The sequence below is a fragment of the Chiloscyllium punctatum genome, chromosome 23 (assembly GCF_047496795.1).
Source record: "Chiloscyllium punctatum isolate Juve2018m chromosome 23, sChiPun1.3, whole genome shotgun sequence".
NCBI classification, from domain to species: domain Eukaryota; kingdom Metazoa; phylum Chordata; class Chondrichthyes; order Orectolobiformes; family Hemiscylliidae; genus Chiloscyllium; species Chiloscyllium punctatum.
In genome coordinates this window covers 93,101,114-93,126,672 of record NC_092761.1, presented here as the reverse complement: position 1 = coordinate 93,126,672, position 25,559 = coordinate 93,101,114, and the positions used below count along the sequence as shown (strand labels likewise).

Sequence of the window (25,559 nt, the reverse complement as noted above, 5' to 3'; positions counted from 1 at the left end):
CTCCCCCCATCCCTACTCCCCCCTCTCCCCCCATCCCTACTCCCCCTCCCCCTCCCTCTCCCCCTCCCCATCCCTACTCCCCCCTCCCCCCCCTCCTCTCCCCTCTCCCCCCCCTCCTCTCTCCTCTCCCCCCCAATCCCCACTCCCCCTCTCCCCTCCCCCCCCCCCCTCTCCCCCCCTTCCCCCCCCCACTCTCCCCCCTTCCCCCCCCCCCCCCCCCCCCTCCCCCCCCCCCCCCCCACTCTCCCCCCTTCCCCCGCCCCACTCTCCCCCCTTCCCCCCCCACTCTCCCCCCTTCCCCCCCCCACTCTCCCCCCTTCCCCCCCCCCACTCTCCCCCTTTCCCTCCCCCACTCTCCCCCCTTCCCCCCCCCTCTCCTCTCCCCCCCCCCTCTCCTCCCCCCCTCTCCCCTCCCCCCCCCACTCTCCCCTCCCCCCCCCCCCAGGTGGACGGTCTCCGGGTGACCTTGCCGGTGCAGTTGCGGATGGGGTCGGTGCGGGTTTTCCGCAGCGGCCTGGCCGTTGCCCTGGAGACGGATTTCGGGCTGTTCCTGACCTTTGACGGGGACCATTACGCTTCGATCTCGGTCCCCGGCTCCTTCCTGAACAACACGTGTGGCCTGTGCGGGAACTTTAACAACGATCCCGGGGATGACATGCTGCTCCCGGGGGGAGTCCCCTGGCCGTCCCTGGTGGAGCTGGGCACGGCCTGGCAGGTGGAGCCCGCCGCCTGGGCCTGTCATCATGGCGACTGTGCCCCAAACTGCAGCCGCTGTCAACCCCACCTGGAGTCTACCTTCTCCAGCCCCCGATACTGCGGTGTGATCAACCAAACAGATGGACCTTTCCGGGATTGCCGCAGTGTGCTGGATCCCAGCAGTTTTCTCAGCAGTTGTGTGTATGACCTGTGCGCTCAAACAGACAACTTCAGCAGCACCGTCCTGTGCCAGGCCATTCAGGCTTATACCCTCAGCTGCCAGGCGGCAGGAATCACCATCGGCCGCTGGAGATCGCGCACTTTCTGCGGTAAGATCCAGGAGTCGGGGGCGGGAGAGTTGACGGTGAATTATTTTTTTGACCTGATTTAAACTTTTTCCTCTGGTTTGAAATACATTACCATTTCTGCGTGTGTCGTGTCCAGTGGCTGCAAGTTGACAATGACTTTAAGCAGCTGAACAAAAGCGTTGTTCATGAAATCAAATCAGGGGTAAATACCCCCTTTTTTAAAGCTATAAAATCCTCTCACAGCGAAAACTCGTCAAAGTACTGTACATTCCAAATTTCTTTTGGATAAGTCGAGGGCACGTTTGTGCTTCATTTGCTAATTTCTCACAGACATGCCCATCTTGTGAGTTCTCTCCTTCTCCATCAATTTTCAGGTTTTTTTTGTCGTTATTTGTCAATGTTATCTTTGGGTTACTTGTCTTGATTTGTTACCTAGATCCTCGGGTAACATTCTGAAAGAAACCAAGAGGCAATTTTTTGAATACCTTTTTGTTGGATTCTACTCTGTTAAGCTCTTTCACATGTTCATCACTCTGATTGTGTAACCACTCTTATCAAACTCAAAGAATGGAAATCCAAAGAAAACCATAAGACAATAAGAAATCAGAAAAGGAAGAGAGTGTGTATGCATGTGAGAGTATGTGTATGTTCATGCTTGATACAGTGTATGCATGAGTGTGATGGAGTATATGCCTGTGAGAAGGTGTGAGTATGAGGATTGTGTGTGTGCCTGAGAGAAAGTGTGTGTATGGGAGACGGTCTGCATGAGTATTTAAGAATGAGTGTGCTTGCGTGTGTGAGATGGTGTGGCAGGTCACCTGTATAGTGACATGAAGCCCCCCCCCCATGGTCCCGGTTGAGACCATCCTCATGGGGACCGAACCAGGCTATCAGCCTCTGCTTGGCACTCTGCGTTGTTGCGTATCCCAAAGTCCACCTTGGAGGACGGTCACCCGAAGATCCAAGGCCAAATGTTCCTGACTTCGGGTGACCATCCTCCAAGGCGGACTTTGGGATGCGCAACAACACAGTGGTCAAGCAGAGGTTGAAAGCCATGAGGATGGCCTTAATTGGGACCTTGGGTTCATGGCTGAAGGCCCGAGATAGAAATGGAAAGGTCTAGGAAGGGGAGGGAGGAGTCTGAGACGGTCCAGGTGAATTTGACGCCATCCCATATTCCCAATTCCTTCGTATCCACCGCATCTGCTCCCAGGAGGACCAGTTCCAATACCGTACAACCCAGATGGCTTCCTTCTTCAAAGACCGCAATTTCCCCCCAGACGTGATCGACGATGCCCTCCACCGCATCTCCTCCACTTCCCGCTCCTCCGCCCTTGAGCCCCGCCCCTCCAATCGCCACCAGGACAGAACCCCACTGGTCCTCACCTACCACCCCACCAACCTCCATATACATCGTATCATCCGTCGTCATTTCCGCCACCTCCAAACGGACCCCATCACCAGGGATATATTTCCCTCCCCTCTCCTATCAGCGTTCCGAAAAGACCACTCCCTCCGTGATTCCCTCGTCAGGTCCACACCCCCCACCAACCCAACCTCCGCTCCCGGCACCTTCCACTGCAACCGCAAGAAATGCAAAACTTGCGCCCACACCTCCCCCCTTATTTCCCTCCAAGGCCCCAAGGGATCCTTCCATATCCGCCACAAATTCACCTGCACCTCCACATACATCATTTACTGCATCCGCTGCACCCGATGTGGGCCTCCTCTATATTGGGGAGACAGGCCGCCTACTTGCGGAACGTTTCAGAGAACACCTCTGGGACACACGGACCAACCAACCCAACCACCCCATGGCTCAACACTTCAACTCCCCCTCCCACTCCACCAAGGACATGCAGGTCCTTGGACTCCTCCTTTGCCAGACCATAGCAACACGACGGTTGGAGGAAGAGCGCCTCATCTTCCTCCTAGGAACCCTCCAACCATAAGGGATGAACTCAGATTTCTCCAGTTTCCTCATTTCCCCTCCCCCCACCTTGTCTCAGTCAAATCCCTGGAACTCAGCACCGCCTTCCTAACCTGCAATCTTCTTCCTGACCTCTCCGCCCCCACCCCCACTCCGGCCTATCACCCTCACCTTGACCTCCTTCCACCTATCACATTTCCAACGCCCCTCCCCCAAGTCCCTCCTCCCTACCTTTTATCTTATCCTGCTGGACATACTTTCCTCATTCCTGAAGAAGGGCTCATGCCCGAAACGTCGATTCTCCTGCTCCTTGGATGCTGCCTGACCTGCTGTGCTTTTCCAGCAACACACTTTCAACCTTGGGTTCATGTCACACTATAGGTGACCCCACTACACTATACACTCTCTCTCTCTCACACACACATACACATACACTCTTCGATATTCACGCAGTCTCTCTCAGACAATCCATGTGACATTTTATAAATTCCTACTTTGAAAATAGATCTAGTCTGACTCAAGATTGGGATACATACAGACTGTAACCAAACAGCTCTTGATGTGTTGTCTGAGCTGAGATGTCACCTTTTTTTGTAAAACCTTAAGTTATCTCGGGTATGTGACTTGAAAGAAGTTCTGGGATTTACATATTAATCAATCAAAACCTGCAACCCAATTTAAAAGGTGAAAGACTTAACAGCAATCTAGGTTTGTTCAATATATTGCATCAGTTTTTTTGATATTATTATCTTTTGCTATAAATTGTGTCATATGATCCTGCTCTACTAGCTACCTGATGAAGGAGCAGCACTCCAAAAGCTCGTGCTTCCAAATACACCTATTGGGTTATAACCATGTGTCATGTTATTTTTAACTTAAACATACAGAAGGAGTTTGCTCCCACAGTTTTCTGAGGCAAGGAGTTCCAAACCCTCCTGAGAGAAGAAATTTTTCTTCATCCCAGTCTTAAATTAGTGCCTGTTATTCTGAAACAGTGGCCTCTGGTCCTAGATGCCCCTAATAGGGGAAACATCCTCTCAGCATTTACCCTGTCAAGCCCCTTTAGAATTGATGTGTTTCAACAAGATCACTTCTCATTCTTTTCAACTCCAATCAGTCCCAAACTGTTTGGCCTTTACTCATAAAATAATCCTTCCAGACCAGGGATCATCCTAGTTAACCTTCACTGACCTTTCTCCATTGAAATGATCTTGCCTTAAATAAGGGACCAAAACTGCTCACAGTACTCCAGCTGGGGTCTCCCCAGCACCTTGTACCATTGCAGTAAGACTTCCCTACTCTTGTACTCCAACCCCCTTGAAATAAGAGCCAACATTCCCTGAACCTTCTGGAGTACCTGCTGTGCCTTTGTGCTTCCTTTCTGTGTTTTGTGCACTAATACCCTCCAAGTCCCTTTGTGTTGCAGCTTTCTGTAGTTTTCCTCCATGATCTTTTGTTCTCCCTTCCAAAGTGAACAACTTCACATTTTCCCACATTAAATTCCATTTGCCAAATTTTTGTCCACTTACATAACCTAACAATACTACTCTGATAACTGTTTGTATCCCTTTGAGAACTTTCCTTCCCATTTATTTTGTGTCATCTGTAAATTTAACAACAGTACATTTGCTTCCTTTCTCTAAACTCCCAAATCAAAACAAACCCGATAGTTTGGTAGTGAGAGAAATGAGGAAGCAGATTTGGAAGGAGTTGCTGATCATTCTGAAGAAGTTACTAAGGAACTGAGGTGCATTGTGTTAGGACTAGACCCTAGTTGAAGGTCCTAAATTCATTACGATTCCAGATAGGTTCCCTCCAAATGGTTATGTGAATGGGTGAGGATGGATGAAGTGGCTCCCCTTTTTTATTCAACTCTTAACTTGGTTGGTTACACCAAAGTTAATTTTAAAAAGATCCCAGACTGTGTGGAAACCTTTTTCTAGTTCAAATATATATGTTTTAAAGGGATCATTTTATCCAGGGTTTCTTGGGTTAAGGAAAGAGCAAATTTATTAGCTACTAAAATGTGAGAAAAGTTAATAAAACATGACACGGAAACAAATAGTCCTGGGTTCAAAAGTAGAAGCAAAAGTACTTTATAAATAATCTTTGACTTGTCTGTGACAATAGGTTGTGACATTTTGCAGCCATTAAGTTGAGTGATGAGTGATACCAGTGACACTGACTCTGGCAGTTGAGTATTTTGGAAATTCCTGGTCCAACCCACTTCCGATCATAGTTCAGGTTTTTTAATGGTACCTCTTCCTTTGAAGTGTTGCTGCCTGAAGTTACCTTGAAGTTGCCTTCATGATTCCTCTTGAGACCCAATGTAATCCACACAGGGATTTTAGACAACCACTGAATTTACATCTTAAGCCACCTCTTGGCTTGTATGTCCTTCTTTTGATTAAAAAAAGACATTGTACCAAGAATCATTGTCATGACAATTGGTACAAGAATAAATGCCATTCACATTTCAAGAATTCCGGGACAAACACAAGCAATGACAGACCAATTAGCCTTTGATTTTATTACATGAAATTAATTTTTATTGGAATTGATTATGGGAAATGCACCTGGGATATTATCACATTCTGGTTCATCCTGTTTTCTGCATTCTTTGCAGCGATAATAACGTTTTGAATTTGTTACAAATGATCCTTTGAGTCTGAACTTGGGAACCTGGTCTTCCTCATTGTCTTGATATTTCCTTCACTGCATCAGCTTTATTATTTCTCAACACTGCACAGACAGCCCTCCCTGAGCTCCATTATTAATAAAAACAAACTTTCCTCCAGAGCTGTTATTTTTTTCATAATTTAAGTCTATTAAATGTCCTAATGTTTTATTAAAACAACTTGCTTTGTATTATTAACATGGGAAGTAGTTCTCTACAGTTTGCAGGAGCATAAACTGACAAAACAGAAACTGAGACAAAGATGATGATATCTGGCAGGGTTACTAAAAGCTGGAACGGGTTTTGAGAAAGGTGGAGGGATTGTTAAAGGAGAAAGATATAAAATGTATGAAGCTTTAGGAGAAACATGTGTAAATGCAGAGAAATGTGAGGATGCCTTTCGAAGAACCCTTCCCTTTCATTTTACACCAAATTGATTAATGCCTTCTCTTGATAGGGTCTGACCAGTTCCTACTTATAACAACAATCAGGGTCCAATTTGCATTGCAGGACATCAGTTTCTGTCCTAAAATGGGTCTGTCCCTTAAGATAAGCAAGTTCCCTGGGTGCCAAAAAGGAGATAAATGCATTGCCAGTGTTAGTTGGCTGATAAAGCTATTGGTTCGGTCTTGAGGCGAGTACACCCCATGTTAAGGGCAGGTTGGAGAGCTACATGTGAAAGTTATAAACTCTCACATAAGATGGTGAAAATGAGGACTGCAGATGATGGAAATTACAGTTGAGAGTGTGGCGCTGGAAAAGCACAGCAAGTCAAGCAGCATCTGGGGAGCAGAAAAATTGACGTTTCAGACCAAAGCCCTTTTGCTTTTACCCAAAATGTCGATTCTCCTGCTCCTCGGATGCTGCCTGACCTGCAGTGTTTTTCCAGCATCATGCTCCCATTTCACATAAGATGTTCAGTGCCAGGCAACACTGCAAATAGAGTTCGGAAAAGGTTGGGTACTAAGGGATAAAGTGTCCCAAAGTAGCAAATCAGGGCAAGACTTATACACTTAATGGTAAGGTCCTGCGGAGTGTGGCTAAACAAAAAGACTTGGGAATGCAGGTTCATAGTTCCTTGAAAGTAACAAGAGTCAGAGGTAGACAGGGTAGTGAAGAACATGTTTGGTACACTTGCCTTTATTGGTCAGTGCATTAATTATGGGAGTTGGGAGGTCATTGGTTAGGCCACTTTTGGAATACTGTGTTCAATTCTTGTCTCCCTGCTACAGGAATGATATTGTAAAACTTGGAAGGGTTCTGATAAGATTTACAAAATGTTGCCAGGGTTGGAGAGTTTGAGCTATAGGGAGAGGCTGAATTGACTGAGACTATTTTCCCTCGAGCATTGAATGTTGTGGAATGTCATAGAGATTTATAAAGCCAGGAGGGACATTGATAGGGTGAATGGTCAAGGTCCTTTCCCCAGGGTAGGGGAGTCCAAAACTAGAGGGCATAGTTTTAAGGTGCGAGGGGAAAGATTTAAAAAGAACTGAAGAGGCAACTTTTTCATGCAGTAGGTGGTGTGTGTATGGAAGAGCTGTCAGAGGAAGTGGTGGAAGCTGGTGCAATTACAGCATTTAAAAAGCATCTGGATGGATATATGTCTAGGAAGGGTTTAGGGATATGGGCCAAATGCTGGCAAGTGGGACTAGATTAATTTGGGATAGCTGATCGGCATGGACAAGTTGGACAGAAGGGTCTGTTTCCGTGCTGCAAATATCTATGACTCCAAAAGAAGAGGAGACAGGTAAGGGGAGAAGTGAACCAAAAAAAAATGGAGAAGTGATTGAGATGGCAAGAAGAAAGCAAAGAGGAATGAGGATTGGATTGGGAAAATAGGGGAAGGGAAAGAGGGAGGACAAAGGAAATGAAAAAAGAAAGACGGTACGGTGCCTTACAGCGCCAGGGACCCAGGTTCGATTCCAGCCTCGGTTGACTGTCTGTGTGGAGTTTGCACGTTCTCCCCGTGTCTGTGTGGGTTTCCCCTGGGTGCTCTGGTTTCCTCTTGCAATCAGGTTAGGTGAATTAGCCATGCTAAATTGCCCATAGTGTTCAGGGGTGTGTTGGTTAGGTGTATTCGTCAGGGGTAAATATAGGATAATAGGGTAGGTAAATGGGATACTCTTTGGAGATTGGTGTGGACTTGTTAGGCCGAAGGGCCTGTTTCCACACTAGGGATTCTATAATTCTATGAAGAAAGATTATTTATATGATCCAATTAAATGGGGAGTGTAGTGAGTCAACTGAGAAATGGGAATGAGATGAGATTATGGGGACAATAGGGAAGAGAGGGACAGAAAATGGTGCCAATCAGTATCCTGTACCTGGAAAATCTGAGCATTTGGGGAGCAAATATTTAGAAAGTACTACAGAGGGAAGGGCAGTGGAAAGGGGTAGGCCCTGTCACCTTCAATGATTTATTCAAACAGATACTCATTTCTTTCTGCTTTTGCAGTCCTATAGAGTTATGTATACATTTTATATTGACTCTCCATGTTCTTCCAAACAAACTGTGTCACCCCTCTCTTTGTCCACATTGAATCTGATCTGCTATCTATCCAACTACTGCACAAACCTGTCCATATCCTGTTGAATTTCTACACTTTCCTACTCATGGTTCATAATGCTTCCACATTTTGTATTATCTGCAAATTTTGAAACTGTGCCCTGTCCAATAGGATCCAAGTCATTACTATAAAATAACAGGAAAAGCAAAGGCCCCAGCACTGAGCTCTGAGGAAATCCACACCAAATTTCCCTCCAGCCGAAGAAGCATCCATTAACATTTATTCTGTTTCCAGTCAGCAGTTGTCTAATTTTATATTAATGCAGCTATTATCCCTTTTATTCCATGAGCTATAAACATGTTCATGATTCCCTTATGGAATGCTTTTTTGAAATTAGCTGCCAGTCTTTTACCATTCTTTCTCATTGCTTTTCTCATTGTCTCTTTCATCATCCCTTTAAGCATTCTATATTCAATCTGGTCCTCAATCGTACTTTTCTCTGACACTGTTACTTTCTCTTTGACATTTTTTTCTCCTTTATATTAATTTCTATCTTTGTTGTCACCCAGTGAGCTCTGGATTTGGATGCCCTACTTTTCCCTTTTAAGGGAATATTTCTTTAACTGTAATATCTCTCCTTTTCAGGATAGTCAGTTGCTTGGCAATTAGTTTTCCTGCCAGATTTTGACTCCAATTTATTCAGCCCACAATCATTTTTACCTCACTGAAGCTGGCTTTACTCAGTTAATTATTCTCACTATAGGTTGTTCTTTGTCCTTTTCCATAGTCAAACAAAAACCTGCTAATACAGTAATCACTATCTCTTAAATGTTGTCTGATTGACACTAGATCTATTTAGTCCACCTCAATCCCGAGACCCTGGTCTAGCTGTGCTCCCTTACTCATTGAGTTAGAAACATACCACTACAGGAAATTCTCCTGAAAATACTCGAGAACCACTTCCTCATCTCTGTCCTTTACACTCTTACTATAACAGTCTATATTCAGATGATTAAAATAAAATTACTCTATAATTTTTGCATCTATCAGTAATTTTCCTGCATTTTTCAATATCTTTCTTATTGGTAGATGGCCTATGGATTACACTGGGTGTTATGTACCAGGCCAGACCCCCTCAAAACATTTCAAGAAAGTAGCCCAGACTCTAACATTTTTAAGCAGGTTTAAAAGTGATGCAGCTGGCCCAACCATTTAGTTTTGAACAGAACAGAATTTATTTGCAAGATTACAAAATGGAACACAAACAAAAGAGAATAGAATACTCAATAACTTAAGCTATGTGAAAATCCAACAGCTTAATTCAAATTAATTATGTTGTTGAAATACTTGCAACAATCCCCATTAACACCCCTATGCAAAAAAAGGAAAAAATCAAATAGAATCTTACGGGAGCGATGTCAGAGAGAGAGGGAGGATCAGCATGGACATGCTTCTTTGGGCCTAGCAGCTTCACAACTGCCTGCCTGCTAAAACCAACCAAACCAGAGAAAAGCTGAGCTGGAAGAACTGGCCACTCTCCTTTCATTATACAGATTTTAAAAAAAACTTGAAAGCCTTTTGTCTGAGGCAGTGTCTGTTAGCTATACTCAAACTGGCCCTAAAACCATCGAAAGCCAGACTTTTAGGAATCGCTGCTTTTATGACCTCTCTGGGGGAGAAAAAACATAACCTTGTTAAAGGAGCAGCATCGTCACACTAAGCAATGGAATTGCCCCATTTGTTACTCTTCAGCTATAGCCAAATGGATTCTATCCTTGAACCTTTCTCTTCTAGTTGCTTTCCTCAGCCAGTACTGCCACCCCTCCTCCGTTTCTTCCTATTCTATCATTCTGAACTCTTTTTGTATCCAGGAATATTTCACAGTCTTTCACATTCTTTCTTTTTAACCAGGTCTTTCTTATTCCCATAACGTTATATTTCCACCTGATAATCTGTGCCAGTAGCTCACTATCTTATTACTATACCTGGTACCTTCACATGCACAGTAACCCTGAATTAGACTTTATTAGTTTCTCCCTTATCCTGACCTTATCTTTCAAAGTACCTTTCCTTATTTGACTGCTATCTGCTTCTCCCAGTATTTTGTGTACCTTAGGGTTCCACTCTGATATTGTCTTCTGGGTCCCACACCCCTGCCAACTTAGTTTAAACCCTCTCTAATAACAGATGCAAAACCTCTCACGATCATCTCAGACAATCAGTGGGACAATTTGAGTGGTTACTGTCAATTAGAAATGAAGCAAAAACTGGCTAAACTGTGAAGGAGATCTCCATGGAGGTGGTAGTGTCAGGACAGAGGTAGATATTGACAACAAATGTTGGAATGGGGTGAGTGAGTTGCTTCACTGGTAGATGTTCTACTATCTTAGTTTTCAATGATTCCAATACATAGAGGGTAAACTGTGTCAGAACTGTTTAACCTAATTCTTTGTTATAAATTATTTTGTGTATATTTCTAAACGTACCTGGGATTGAGTCTAATCACCATTTGAGGTCAGGAGCATTCCAAACTGTCTATCCACCCACATACCATGACACTGACAATGCAATTATTGTCTTTGGAATCCTTAGACCATCCACCACTTTTAATAAATTATAGTGGGGATACCTGGCAATCCAAATCCCCATAGGCAGAGATTATTTTACTAGAAATAACCATTTTGTTTCTTCCTTCAGCTTTACCCTGCCCAGAGCGGAGCCACTATGAGGTGTGCACCAGCAGCTGTCCGGCTACCTGCACTGACCTGATTTCTCCCTTGTACTGTACCAGGCCCTGCACTGAGGGTTGTCAGTGTGATGCAGGTTATGTACTCAGTGGTAATGTTTGTGTTCCACTTGAAGAGTGTGGCTGTGAATTCAATGAACGATATTATTCCTTCAAAACAAAGTTCTGGGCAAATGATGACTGCACCCTGCGTTGCCTGTGTGAGGGTCCCGGGGAGGTGCTGTGTATGAATGAAACTTGCTCAAAAGGAGAGTTCTGTCTTGTGGAGAATGGGATCCGAGGGTGCTATCCCAAGAGAGCAGCTGTGTGTACAGTCTCGCGCAATAACGGGCTACAAACATTTGATGGTGCTTCGTTTGATTTCCGGGATGAATATGCATACACCCTGCTCAAAATCTGTGGCTCAAACAGTTACAATCTGTCTCATTTCGAAATCAAACTAGGAAGAAAGAAAATGGTTAATGGTTCTTGGATAAAATCACTGACTATAAATTTCCCTGATCATGAAATAAAGATTGGAGACAGTGAAAACATCATCAAGGTAAGAAGCTACAAAATCTCATCACAGATTCATTATGATAACATTCTGATACACGACTTCCTTCCATTTTACAATATTACTATATTTTCAATGTTTGCAGCAGAAATCTCTAATATAACTTATCCCACACTCCTCACTATAACACTAACCTGCTCATACGCTTTAAACGTTGATATGTAGTCTATATCCTCCATTATAACACTCTGTTATACTATATACCCCCATCAGTAATATTGTCTGATAAATCCCTCAGTAACATACTCTGATACACGCCATACCCAGCACTGTAACAATCTGGAACAATCAATCAAGCATCGTTATTCAATAGGAAATGAATGTTGCATTGTAAGATGCTGAAGCATTTACAGTCAAGGTTATAATATATACAGTAAGGAATATATCAAAGTGTTACAATGAGGGGTGAAGGATTGATCAGAATATTATACTGAGAGATCTAGGGCATATTATTATCCACACTACTCTGTGGATGAAAACAGTTCTCCTCATATCACTCCTAAGTGGCCTATCCCATATCCTTAAACTGTGACCACTGTTTTTGGATTTCCCAGTCACTGGGAACATCCTTCCTGCGTATACCTTGTCTAGGCCTGTTAGAATTTTATAGGTTCCAATGAGATACCCTTTATTCTTCTAAACTCTAGTGAATATAGTCCTAACTGCTCCAGTCTCTTCACACATTAATCCTGCCATCCCAGGAATCAGTCTGATAAACCTTCATTGTCCACCCTCCATAATCAGAACATCCTTCCTTTGCTAAGGAGATCAAAACTGCACACAATATTCCAGGTGTGATGTCATTAAGGCCACATATAATTGTAGCAAGACATCCCTACTTCTGTCGGAGAAAGTGAGGCTTGCAAATGCTGGACATCAGAGTTGAAAAGTGTGGCGCTGGAAAAGCACAGCAGGTCAGGCAGCATCCAAGGAGCAGGAGAATCAATGTTTCAGGCATAGCTCTTCATCAGGAATACCACTACTTCTGTTTTTAATTCCTCTCACAATGAAGGCAAAAGTACCATTTGCCCTATTCATCGCCTACTGAATGTATAAGGACACCCAGGTCTCATTGAACTTGCCCTTTTTCCAGTCTTTCACCATTCAGATAATAATCTGTTTTGTTGTTTATGCTCTCAGAGTGAATGACCTCAAATTGATCCACAATATACTTCATCTGCCATGCATTTGCCCATTCACTCAACTTGTTCAAATCACCCTGAAGCATCTCTTCTGCATCCTCTTCACAGCTTACCTTCCCACCCAGTTTTATGTAGTCTGCAAACTTGCAGATATTACATTTAGTCCTTCATCTCAGTCATGAATATCTATTGTGTTTCGCTGGATTCCTAGCACTGCTCCCTGCAGTATCCCACTAGTTACTGCCTACCATTCAGAAAAACACCTGTTTATTCCCACTGTTTGTTTCCTGGCTGCCAGCCAGTTCTCTATCCACACTTCCCCAATTCCACATGCTTTCATTTTATGTTAATCTTTTATGTGAGACTTCATCGAAAGCCTTCTGAAAGTACAAATAAACACCATTCCACTAGATTTGTCTATCATGGTTTTCCTTTTGTAAAATCTAGGCACGGTGGCTCAGTGGTTAGCACTGCTGCCTTACAGTATCAGGGTCCCAGGTTCAATTCCAGCCTTGGTCGATGGTCTGTGTGGAGTTTGCACATTCTCTCCGTGACTGTGGATTTCCTGCGGGTACTCCGGTTTCCTCCCTCAGTCACAAAGATGTGCAGGTCAGGTGAATTGGCCAAGCTAAATTGCCCTTAGTGCTAGGTGCATTAGTCAGAGGGAAATGGGTCTGGGTGGATTACTCTTCAGAGGGCTTGGTGTGGACTGGTTGGGCTGAAGGGCCAGTTTCTACACCGTAGGGAATCTAATGTCATCTAGTCAATCCTGTTACTGTTCTCCAAGTGATCAGCTGTTAAATCTTTTACAATGGAATCTAGCATTTTCCCCACTACCAATGTCAGGCTGGCTGATTTTTAATTCCCAGTTTTCTCTCTACCTCCTTTTTAAACAGTGGGGTTACCCCCCAATTGATAGGTGCTGCTCCAAAATTTATAGAATCGTGAAAGATGACCACCAATACATTCACTATTTCAATGCCTCTTCCTTAAATACACTAGAATGTAGATTGTTGAGCTCTGGAGATTTATCAGCCTTTCATTACATCAGTTTCCCCAACACCATTTCCTTACTAATACTGATTTTCCTTCAATATCTCCCTCTCACTAGACCATTAATCTATTTTCCTCACACATTGGTGAGGCCTCTACTGGAGTACCGTGCACAGTACTGGTTGCCCTGGTACAGGAAGGATATTATTAAACTGGAGAGGGTTCAGAAAGGTTTTACCAGGATGTTGATTGGAATGGTGAGTTTGATTTATAAGAATAGGCTGGGACTTTTTTTCTGAAAAATGTGTTGCTGGAAAAGTGCAGCAGGTCAGGCAGCATCCAAGGAGCAGGAGAATCGACATTTCGGGCATAAGAAGGAGGGCTTATGCCCGAAACATCAATTCTCCTGCTCCTTGGATGCTGCCTGACCTGCTGCGCTTTTCCAGCAACACATTTTTCAGCTCTGATCTCCAGCATCTGCAGTCCTCACTTTCTCCCTTGGACTTTTTTTCACTGGAGCAAAGAAGGTTGAGGGATGACCTTGTGGATAAGGTCCCTCGGGTGAGGGAGTTCAAAACTAGGGAGCATATTTTATGGTGAGAAGAGAAAGATTTAAAAGGGACATGAAGGGCAACGTTTTTTTAACATAGTGGTTTTTGTGTGGAATGAACTGCCAGAGGCAATGGTGGATGCAGATGCACTTACAATATTTAAGAGATGTTTGGATAAGTTCATGAAAAAGAAAGGTTTGGAAAGATATGGGCCAAATGCAGGAATGTGGGACTAGTTTAGTTTGGGTACATAGTTGGTGTGGACTGGTTGGACTTTGACTCTATAGCATACCTATAGAAGCTTTTACGAATAATTTTTGTTTCCCACTAGCTTACTATGTAATCTGATTCCCCTCTTCAACAATCTCTTTATCCTCCCTTGCTGAAATCTAAATTACTCCCAATCCTCATGTCTGCTGCTCTTTTTGACCAATTTGTATGCCCTATTCTTGGATCTGATACTGTCCCTAATTTCCCTTGTTAGCTATTGCAGATCACATTTCCCATTTATATCTGTGCCAGATATGAATGAAAACATTTCTCCATGTGCTATTTAAATGTTTGCCATCATCTTGCATAGTCAGCAAAGCATCGTCATTTCCTTGATTTAGATTCAGGACCCTAAATCATTGAATTGAATTGAGTTGAATTTATTGTCATGTATACCGAGGCACAGTGAAAAGCTTTGTCTTGTGAGCAATACAGGCAGATCACAGAGTTACCTATAAATAATAGGTAGACAGCGGCAAAAACTAAAAAATACAGGTACAAGTGAATGTTAAGAATTTGTGAGTCCATTCAGTATTCTAATAACAGTAGGGTAGAAACTGTTTCAAAACCGGTTGGTGCGTGAGTTCAGGCTTCTGTACCTTCTCCCTGATGGTAGAGGTTGTAGAAAAACATTGTCAGGGTGGGATGGATCTTTGAAAATGCTGGCGGCCTTTCCTCGACAGTGGGCGTGGTAGATGGATTCTATAGATGGGAGGTTGGCCTTTGTGACTGTCCGGGCAAAGTTCACCACTCTCTGTAACCAACTCCGATCTTGAATGGTACAGTTGCCATACCAGATAGTGATACATTCAGATAGAATGCTCTCGATGGCGCTCCTATAAAAGTTGGCAAGGGTATTCGCCATCGTGCCAAATTTCCTCAGCTGTCTGAGGAAGAAGAAATGTTGTTGGGCCTTTGTAACCAGTGCGTCCACATGAAGACTCCAAGAAAGCTTTTTGTGTATGACAACTCCCAGGAGCTTGACACTCTCCATTCATTCCACCTCTGTGCTGTTAACGTGAAGGGGGGCATGAGTAACATCCCACCGAAAGTCAATAATGAGTTCCTTGGTTTTGCCAGCATTCTCAGCGCACCATTTTTCCAGGTCTTCCACCTCCTGTCTGTACTCTGTTTCTTCGCCATTTGAGATTCGACTGACTATGGTGGTGTCATCAGCGAACGTGTAAATGGCATTAGTCTGGTCAACTATGTCATTTTCCATCTTAATGAGGAATTCTATCATATTATGGACACTCTTTCCTAAGGGACCTCACACAACTAGATTGCCAATTATTCCATTCTCATTATGTAATACCAAGTTTAGGATGGCCTGTTTTCGAGTTGGTTTCCCATGGATTTGAGTGCAGTTAACTGTTTCAGTCTATAATGTCAACTTGGCAGAGATGGGGGAAAGACGAGTCAGTGGAATGTGGTAATGTCATTGAAATAGAGGCCCAGGCTGCTAATACGCAGCACTGATACAAATCTTAGCGATTATCTAATGGAATTTAAATTCAGTGAATATATCTGGGATTTGTCTCAGAAATTGTAACCATGAAACAATTATTATAAAAACACACTAAATGTCCTTTAGGGAAGAAAACCTGCCATCCTCATCTAGTGACCTACAGCTGACTCCAGACTCTCAGCAATGTGACTGACTGTTAACTACCTTCAGAAATGGACAAGCAAGAAGATAAAACTTTGGAGAATTGTAAACTGTGAGGAGGACAGTGTAGAACATCAAAAGGTGAAATGTGGTGGTAGTATTCCTAACTTTGAACCAGGATGCCTGGATTGAAGTCCCACTGTTCCAGCGGTGTGTAATGACATCCCTGAACAAGTTGGTTAGGAAGTAGTTTTTAGAACATGAAAAGGACATTGGCTAGTTGGTGAAGTGGGGGATTAGACAGCGGATGAGGTTCAAGTGTGAGGTGAAACACTTTGGTACAAGGAACATGGAGAGACAGTACAAAATAAAGAGTACTATTCTTAAAGGAAGCAGGAGCAGAGAGACCTGTATGTATAAGGACACAAATTGTTAAGGATGTCAGGACAGGTAGAGAGCTGTTATTAAAGCATTAGTATTCTAGTCTTCATTAATAGGTCCCTAGAGGTTATGATGAACTTATAGGACACTGGTCAGACCACTGCAATGGACAGCTGGAACTGACAACCGGAAGCGGCAGATTCAAACCACTACAAATACCGGAGGAAAGATCACAGAAGCGCTTCACATGAGGCTCCCAAGCACTGAGGATGTCACCTAGACAGGGGACGAAACGTCTGCAACATAAATTCCCAGCTCGGCGAACAGAACCACAACAACGAGCATCCGAGCTACAAATCTTCTCACAAACTTTGAACACTGATCAGACTTCAGATGGAGTGTTATGTACAGTGAAGTCAGATGTGAATCATTGGAGAAAGTGGAGAGAACGGTTCAGGGATGAAAAGCTTGAGGAAAGATTGCAGAAATTGGGATTGTTTTACTTGGCGAGCAATAAATAAGACAAGATTAGAGAGAAGTTTTCAAAATCATGAATGACTTGGATAGAGTGCATTAGGAGAAACTGTTCCCACTTGTAAATGAATCAAGAACCAAAAGGCACAGTTTTCAAGTATTTTTGCCAAAGAATCGTGGAATCCCTACAGCGATCCAGCCCGTCAAGTCCACACCAACTCCAAACAGCATCCCACGTGAACCCAACTCCCCGACCTACCCCATTCCCTGTAACTCTTCATTTGCCATGGCCAATCCACCTGACCTTACACCTTTGGACTGTGGGAGGAAACCCCGGAGCACCCAGAGGAAACCCACGCAGACATGGGGAGAATGTGCAAACCCCATACAGACAGTTGCCTGAGGCTGGAATCCAACTGGAGTCCCCAGTGCTGTGAGGCAGCAGTGCTAACCACTGAGCCACTGTGCAAATGGAAGGTGAGAGGGGAAAAACCTTTTAACTCAATGAATTTGCTGCCTGGTAATGTGGTGGAGGCAAGTCCAACTGAGGCTGGCAAGGGTGTATTGGATGAGTATTTGGATAGAAATAATGTGCAGGCTAATGGGGAAAAGAACAGGTGATTGGCACTCGGTTCAAAATGCTTAAAAACTTGGTACAATTGGACCAATTGCTTTCTTTTGCATCACAACAATTTGGTGATCTTGTGAAGTCACTCACTCCCGGGGCAATTAGGGATGGGCAATAAAACTGGCTTTGCAAGTGATAGTCTCATGTTGTGAATGAATTTTAAAAAAAAATCCCTCTGAGTTCCATTTTACTGGATGAAGTAGGAACTAATTTTGTCTTGTTTATAGGTGAATGCCTTTGCGATTTCTTTGCCATTTATACATTCATCTGGAAAGCTGAAGATCTACAGAAATGGAAATGATACCATGGTGGAATTAGACAACAGTTTCCAAATCCTTTATTCAAGTGAGGATCGTGTGAATTTAACACTGTCCACTGCCTATTACAACCACACCTGTGGACTATGTGGATACTTTAATGGTAATCCCACAGATGACTTCCGTAAAGCCAATGGAAAGGTGACAGAAAACGCTGCAGAATTTGTGGATAATTGGAAGACATTTGCTGACGATATGACATGCAATGGCCAGTGTGAGGAGCTATACACCGTGTGTACAAATGAGGATTTAATTTTGTATCAAGAGATCTCGCTATGTGGCATAATCAATGATCCCACTAACAGCTCCTTCCTCAATTGTCATGAAGTTGTCAATCCTTCTCCCTTTTTCAGAAGTTGCCTCTATTCCATGTGTTTAAATGGCGGGAACATAACATCTCTTTGCAGCTCCCTGCAGGCCTATGCAGATGCTTGCATTGGTGCCAAGGTCACACAAACTAACTGGAGAAGCAGCACATTTTGCCGTAAGTTATTGAGTAAAGTGGGTATTCAGTGTTTGTAGTAGTCTATCATCCCACAACAGCCAATGCCTGTAGTTTCGAGCATGTATAAATTAATTTAGTGAATTTACATAGCAGCCTGTGTAAGTCAATCATTCCCTTATGTAGGTACGGAAACAAAAACTGAGCACAATGCTCTACAATGTCTTTACAAGGTTCGATTTAATTTCTCAATAACACCTGTTTAATTGCAACAGTACTTGCTCACTGTATATTCAAACTTCCTTACAACAAAGGGCAGCACAGCACTGTACTCTCTTCCACGTGTTTGTTAGCTTTATTATTACTTCCCATTCTCTTCAAAATGTCAAACAAATGATTACTGACAGATGTAGAGCAACTCAGGTTGAATTTGTTGGGAAGATGAGATTAATTGACCCTCTGGTGGTAACTTTGCCACTGTTTACGTGACACAAAGGAGTAGTATTAAATCCATAAAAATTGGGAGGCTATTCAATCCCTCAAGCCTGCTCTATCAATTGTTTCATGACTGATTTACACCTCAAATCTATTGACCAGCTTGTGTCCCAGATCCCTTCAAGCTACCAGGAGCAATCAGGTATTGTCAGTTTTACAAGTTCCATTGGAGAATGTTTGTTTGTGAAGACTAAGCAGAGGCTGATTCTTCAGAGCTGTTCTTTGACCCTCACCTGGTACTTGGGATGGATTGTCCCACATTCTCACAGGGATCGGTTTTCCCAGTGCCTTAGTGAGTTTTGATAAGCGATTCAACACTGGGGCATCACTGCTAAGCAATGTTGACCAATGTGGAGAGGGATTCCACCTCCCTCATCCATAACTTTCTAGAGTCACAGAGTTATGCAGCATGGAAACAGATCCTTTGGTACAACTAAGTTTCCTAACTAAACTAGTCCCATTTGTCTGCATTTGGCCCATATCCTTCTAAACCTTCTCCTATTCATGTACCTGTCCAAATGGCTTTGAAATATTGTAACTACCTGCAGCTACCACTTCCTCGAGCAGTTCATTTCACACACAGACCACCCTCTGTGTGAAAAAGATGCCCCTCAGATCCCTTCTAAATCTTTCTCCTCTCACTTTAAAATTACGCCCTCTCAGTTAGAGCTCCCTGACCCCAGGGAAAAGACCCGGTATTCACTTTATCTATGCCTCTCATGATTTTATAAACCTCTAAGATCACCCTTCAGCCTCCTATGCTCCAATGAAAAACGTCTCAACTTATCCAGCCTATCCTTGTAATGCAAACCCTCCAGTCCAGGTAACATTCTTGTAAATCTTTTCCAAACCATCTCCAATTTAATAGCAGGGCAACCAGAACTGCACATAGTACTCCAATGTGCTATATAACCTCAACATAAAGACCCAACTCGTACACTCAGTGGTCTGGCCAATGAAACAAGCATGCCAAGTGACTTCTGTACCACACTGTCTGCCTGTGGGATGAAACATTCAATGAACTATGTACCTGAACTCCTAGGTCTCTCTGTTCTATGACATTCCCCAGGGCCCTATCATTAACTGCCCTTGTTTGTTTTAGCAAAATTCAATATCTCGCCAAACTCTATGTACCACTCCTCAGTCCATTGGCTGAATTGTTCAAGATCCCTTTGTAACCCTAAGATAACCTTCCTCACTGTCTGCGATACCACAAATTTTACTGTCATCAACAACCTTCTAAACCACAAATGTACCTTCTAAATTCTCATCCAAATCATTTGTATAAATGACAAGCAACAGTGGACGACCCAGCACCGATCCCTGCTGAATACCACTGGTCACACCTCCCATCTCAAAAACAACCCATCACATCACCCTCTGTCTCCTACCGTCAAATCAATTTTGTATTCAGTTGGCAAGCTCTCCCTTAATCTAACTTTACTAAAGCAGTCTACCATGTGGAGCCCTTGTTAAAGGCCTTACTAAAGTCCATGCAGACAACATCTTCTACTTTGCACTCATCTATCTTCTTTGTCAAATCCTCAAAAAGCTCAAATCAAGTTTGAGGGACATGATCTCCCATGTACAAAGCCACGCTGGCTATCCCGAATCAGTCCTTGCCTTTCCAAGTGTATGTAAAATTATTCTGTCTTTCAGAGTCCCTTCCAATAACTTATCCAGCTCTAACATCAGACTTGTTCGTTTATGGTTCCCAGGCTTCTCTTTGCAGTCTTTATTAAATAATGGCATAACATTAGCCACCTTCTAGTCTTCTGGTACTTCACCTGTGGCTGTCAATGATACAAATATCTCTGCCCCAGGCCCAGCAATTTCCTCCCTCGCTTCTTACAACGACCTGGGTTACACTTGACCATGTCCCAGATATTTATCGATTTGTATGCTTTTTAACACCTCCAGCACCTGGTCTTTTGTAATCAAGGTCAACTTTGGGATTTCTGAGTTCATGTAACTTGGCCCAGAATGGTGTAGGATTTTGGGGTCCATGACAAGGGGCCAGTTTCCAGTAAATGGAGATTCTTGTAAAGAACGGTCGAGTGACCAAGACTAAAGACAGCTAGAACCTTTCCTCTTTAACCTTTTGCTCTCTTTTTCCATTAGCTCTTCCGTGTCCTGACCATAGCCACTTTGCCGAATGCACCTCCGCCTGTCCAATGACTTGTGTCTCCCTGGAGCAGGATGTGGTGTGTACGCTGCCTTGTGTGGAAGGCTGTCAGTGTGACCAGGGTTTTGTCCTGAAAGATGGTCATTGTATTCCAAAGAGCCACTGTGGCTGTGTCTACGAAGGTTTGGAGGTCAGGACCAATGAGACTTTCTGGTTGGACAGAGACTGTCAAACTCGCTGCTACTGCAATGGTTCTGACAATGCGGTTTATTGTGAGAGCGCCTCCTGCCGTCTCGATGAATTTTGCTCCGAAGGAGCTGACCTGTTTTCCTGCCTTCCCCGCACAGAGGCTGTTTGCATCATGTCTGGCTACAGCCACTTGTACACCTTTGACACTCTGGCCTATGATCTGCAAAGTACCTGCTCCCACATCATCAGCACCGTGTCCCCCAGTTCCCCACATCTGCCCCACTTCCTGGTCCAAGCTGAGAATGAAGACCGCAATACTTCATTGGCTCTGTGGCTTCACCAAGTCGAGGTGAAGGTGTATGGCTACAATATCAGCGCTTCCAAAGCCTACAAACACACAGTGATGGTGAGCGAGGGCTAGGCAGGGGAGAGGGGCTGAGTCTCAGGTCTGTGAGACTCTCCAAAACGAGGGCAGTAAATATAAGGTACTACTCGGGAAATGAGGCTTCCCCCTACCCATCCCTCAACATTTCCAGGGAATTGGCTAACCTTTGGGGGAATACAAAGCACATTACTGTCTTATTGGTTCACAGGTTGTGGGCATTTATTGCCAGGAGGGGTGGTAAGTTGACAGGGTGCCCATAGAAACCAACCAGATTATGGAGTAGCCCAGTAGATGGATTGCAGGGATGCTGCTGGCTACATTCCAATGAATTTAACTAGGAGAGGATATGGGATCCCTCCAGAGGGTGGGGTCTGAAGCCCTAAGGAGCAGTCACCACTAGGGGATATCACAGGAGCCAGTAGGCATTACCAATCCTGATCACTATCTGCCTCCAAACTGCCCTATTGATCATTAACTGGAGAAAGTTTTCCTTCTGCAGGTAAACAATGAACGGGTTAATCTGCCCCTCAGACTGGGTCATGGCGAGGTCAATCTCTACTCGTTTGGGCTCTTCTTGATTCTGGAAACAGATTTTGGGCTCAGGGTGATTTATGACTGGAACATGTTCCTAACGGTGACAGTCCCCAGGATCTTCTTCAACTTCACGCAGGGTCTGTGTGGCCAGTTCAATGGAGATCCGGCTGATGATCTTGAGACTCCTGATGGTGAGATCGTGGCTAATCTGCTGGAGTTTGCTGAGAGCTGGATGGTGGCGAGGACTGCGTTTTGTGAGCTGGGCTGTCACCGGGTTTGTCCCTCGTGTGAGCAGGTACTCAATCTCCCTGTGGACGTGCTGCAGCTCTGTGCCCTCATTGTGTCCAAGGACAATATCTTCAGCCACTGTCACGCGAAGGTGAATCCCACTTTCTTTTACCACAATTGCATTTTCGACTCATGCATCGATCGTGGAGACCGTCAAACTGCCTGTAACTGGCTTCAGAACTACGGCAGTAGCTGCCAGGCACAGGGAGTTGTTCTGCCCAGCTGGAGAAACCTGACCATGTGCAGTAAGTCTCAGAGACACCGTCACCTTCTCACATTCCTGGCTTCGAAACTCTTTCACCTCACTGAGTGAGGGCTTGTTTTCAGACTGACTTCATTCACACTGCCCTCTCCGACTGAGGAACCCACTCACTGCAGGTGTTTGAGCCCCCGACAAGATCCTTCTGGGGAATCCCTTTTGTTCATGAGGGACCTTGTCTCATATTGATTGAGGATCTAACTATTAGGTTAGGTTAGTTCTAGGCAAAAGTGAGGACTGCAGATGCTGGAAACGAGAGTTTAGATCAGAGTGGTGCTGGAAAAGCACAGCAGGTCAGGCAGCATCCGAGGAGCAGGAAAATCGACATTTCGGGCAAAAGTCCATTCCTGATGAAGGGCTTTTTTCCCCCCATTCCTGATGAAGGGCTTTTGCCCGAAACGTCAATTTTCCTGCTCCTCGGATGCTGCCTGTTATAGTTCTGCCTTCCCGCCTATTGGGCACTCTGACAGTTAGTGTTTTGGATTGAAGCCATTGGGTTACAAAATTTTCTTGCTGTTTCTCATTTTTTCTCTGCACCATACCAGAATCAGAGTAGATATTGCACAAAAGGAGACCATTCAGCCCATTACGCCTGTGCTGGTTCTCCCAAGAGCTAAAGGGCTAGTCCCATTTCCTCATCTTTTTCCTCAAAACTTGCAATTCCTCTCTCTTAAGATAAATATTCAGTCCCCTTTTGAAAGTCTTGATTGAACCTTCCCCCAAGATCCTCAGGCTACAATCCAGCTGTAAACAACTTGCTGTGAATCATGGAGATACCATGAAGGAAGCCAGGCCTGCACCACATCTATTGCTTAATCCGGCTGTGAAAACGCTCTCCCTCACATTGACAAAGGCACCTTCAGTCTGATTCTTAGCCCCTCTGTCAATGTGAACACTTTCTCCTAATTGTTGTGGTTCTGTTCGCTGAGCTGGGAATTTGTGTCGCAGACGTTTCGTCCCCTGTCTAGGTGACATCCTCAGTTCTCGGGAGCCTCCTGTGAAGCGTTTCTGTGATCTTTCCTCCAGCATTTATAGTGGTTTGAATCTGCCGCTTCCGGTTGTCAGTTCCAGCTGTCCATTGCAGTGGCCGGTATATTGGGTCCAGGTCGATGTGCTTATTGATTGAATCTGTGGATGAGTGCCATGCCTCTAGGAATTCCCTGGCTGTTCTCTGTTTGGCTTGTCCTATAATAGTAGTGTTGTCCCAGTTGAATTCATGTTGCTTGTCATCTGAGTGTGTGGCTACTAAGGATAGCTGGTCGTATCATTTTGTGGCTAGTTGGTGTTCATGGATGCGGATCGTTAGCTGTCTTCCTGTTTGTCCTATGTAGTGTTTTGTGCAGTCCTTGCATGGGATTTTGTACACTACATTGGATTTGCTCATGCTGGGTATTGGGTCCTTCGTTCTGGTGAGTTGTTGTCTGAGAGTGGCTGTTGGTTTGTGTGCTGTTATGAGTCCTAATGGTCACAGTAGTCTGGCTGTCAGTTCCACCCCAACACACACAAAAGAAGTTGCATCAAGACACTATTCAAAAGGGCCACAACACACTGCAGTACACCAGAACTGAAAAAAGAGGAAGAAGAACACCTATACAATATATTCGTCAAAAACGGATACCCCTGCAATTTCATCAACAGATGCCTAAGGGAAAGACAACGGAAAAAGGACATGTCGCAACACAAAGGACTAGCCACACTACCATACATCAAGAGCATTTCCGAACTGACAGCCAGACTACTGCGACCACTAGGACTCATAACAGCACACAAACCAACAGCCACTCTCAGACAACAACTCACCAGAACAAAGAACCCGATACCCAGCATGAGCAAAACCAATGTAGTGTACAAAATCCCATGCAAGGACTGCACAAAACACTACATAGGACAAACAGGAAGACAGCTAATGATCCGCATCCATGAACATCAACTAGCCATGAAACGACACGACCAGCTATCCTTAGTAGCCACACACGCACATGACAAGCAACATGAATTCGACTGGGACAACACTACTATTATAGGACAAACCAAACAGAGAACAGCCAGGGAATTCCTAGAGGCATGGCACTCATCCACAGATTTAATCAATAAGCACATCGACCTGGACCCAATATACCAGCCACTGCAGTGGACAGCTGGAACTGACAACCGGAAGCGGCAGAGACAAACCACTACAAATGCTGGAGGAAAGATCACAGAAACGCTTCACAGGAGGCTCCCAAGCACTGAGGATGTCACCTAGACAGGGGACGAAATGTCTGCAACACAAATTCCCAGCTCGGCGAACAGAATCACAACAATGAGCACCCGAGCTACAAATCTTCTCACAAACTTTGAACTTTCTCCTAATCAATACTGTCCAGACTCTAATAAGCATCCTCTAAAGAGAACAGTCTCAACTTCACCAATGTGACCTCCTGACTCATTCAGGGACTTACCTTGCAAAATTCCTTGCACTTGATAAAATGTCATTGCCTCCTTCCTCACCCAGAACTGGGCACAATTTTCCCATTGACGCTGAATGAGTCTTTTATGAAAGCTCCCTCTTCCTGCTTCTTTATGAAGCCTGTGATCCTATATGTCCTTAACTGCTTTTTAAACCTTCATTTTGCCACATTCAATAAATTATATTAATATATCCCACACTCCTCTGTTCCTGCATCCTCTTTATGTAGATGTTCCTTGTGTTTCTTCCAAAAATGAATTGTTTCACACTTTACTTGCATTATGTGATGTCTTGCAATTTATCTTTCACTTCATGGTTCATAATACTTTCAAGTTTCGTTTTGCAAATTTGGAGTTTTACCTGTGTGATGAAGGTATAGCAAGTGGTCCCAATACCAATCTCTACAGAATTCAGCTGTATACCTTCCTTCAATTAAACAAGCAACCGTTCATTGGTTTCTCTGTTTCCTGCCACTTAACAAATGTGCTGCCACTGCCTCTTTTGTTTTCTGGGATTTAATTTCGCCAGCAGGTCTGTTCATGCAGCACCTTTTCAAGTTTTTTTTGGAAGTCCTTGCATGCATTTAGAAAATGGGATAGTAGATG

General features: G+C 44.1%; 1 protein-coding gene across 1 annotated transcript in view; it reads left to right on the top strand.

Annotated features, from left to right (window-relative positions):
• Positions 1-25,559, top strand: part of LOC140494275 (tubulin-specific chaperone cofactor E-like protein) — a 208,227-nt gene that overhangs the window by 140,503 nt on the left and 42,165 nt on the right. Inside the window, exons 16-20 of the mRNA XM_072593555.1 lie at positions 446-1,025; positions 10,819-11,408; positions 17,699-18,272; positions 20,847-21,445; positions 21,924-22,491. Coding sequence (XP_072449656.1) covers positions 446-1,025; positions 10,819-11,408; positions 17,699-18,272; positions 20,847-21,445; positions 21,924-22,491 — 2,911 coding nt within the window. The remainder of the gene's footprint in view (positions 1-445; positions 1,026-10,818; positions 11,409-17,698; positions 18,273-20,846; positions 21,446-21,923; positions 22,492-25,559) is intronic.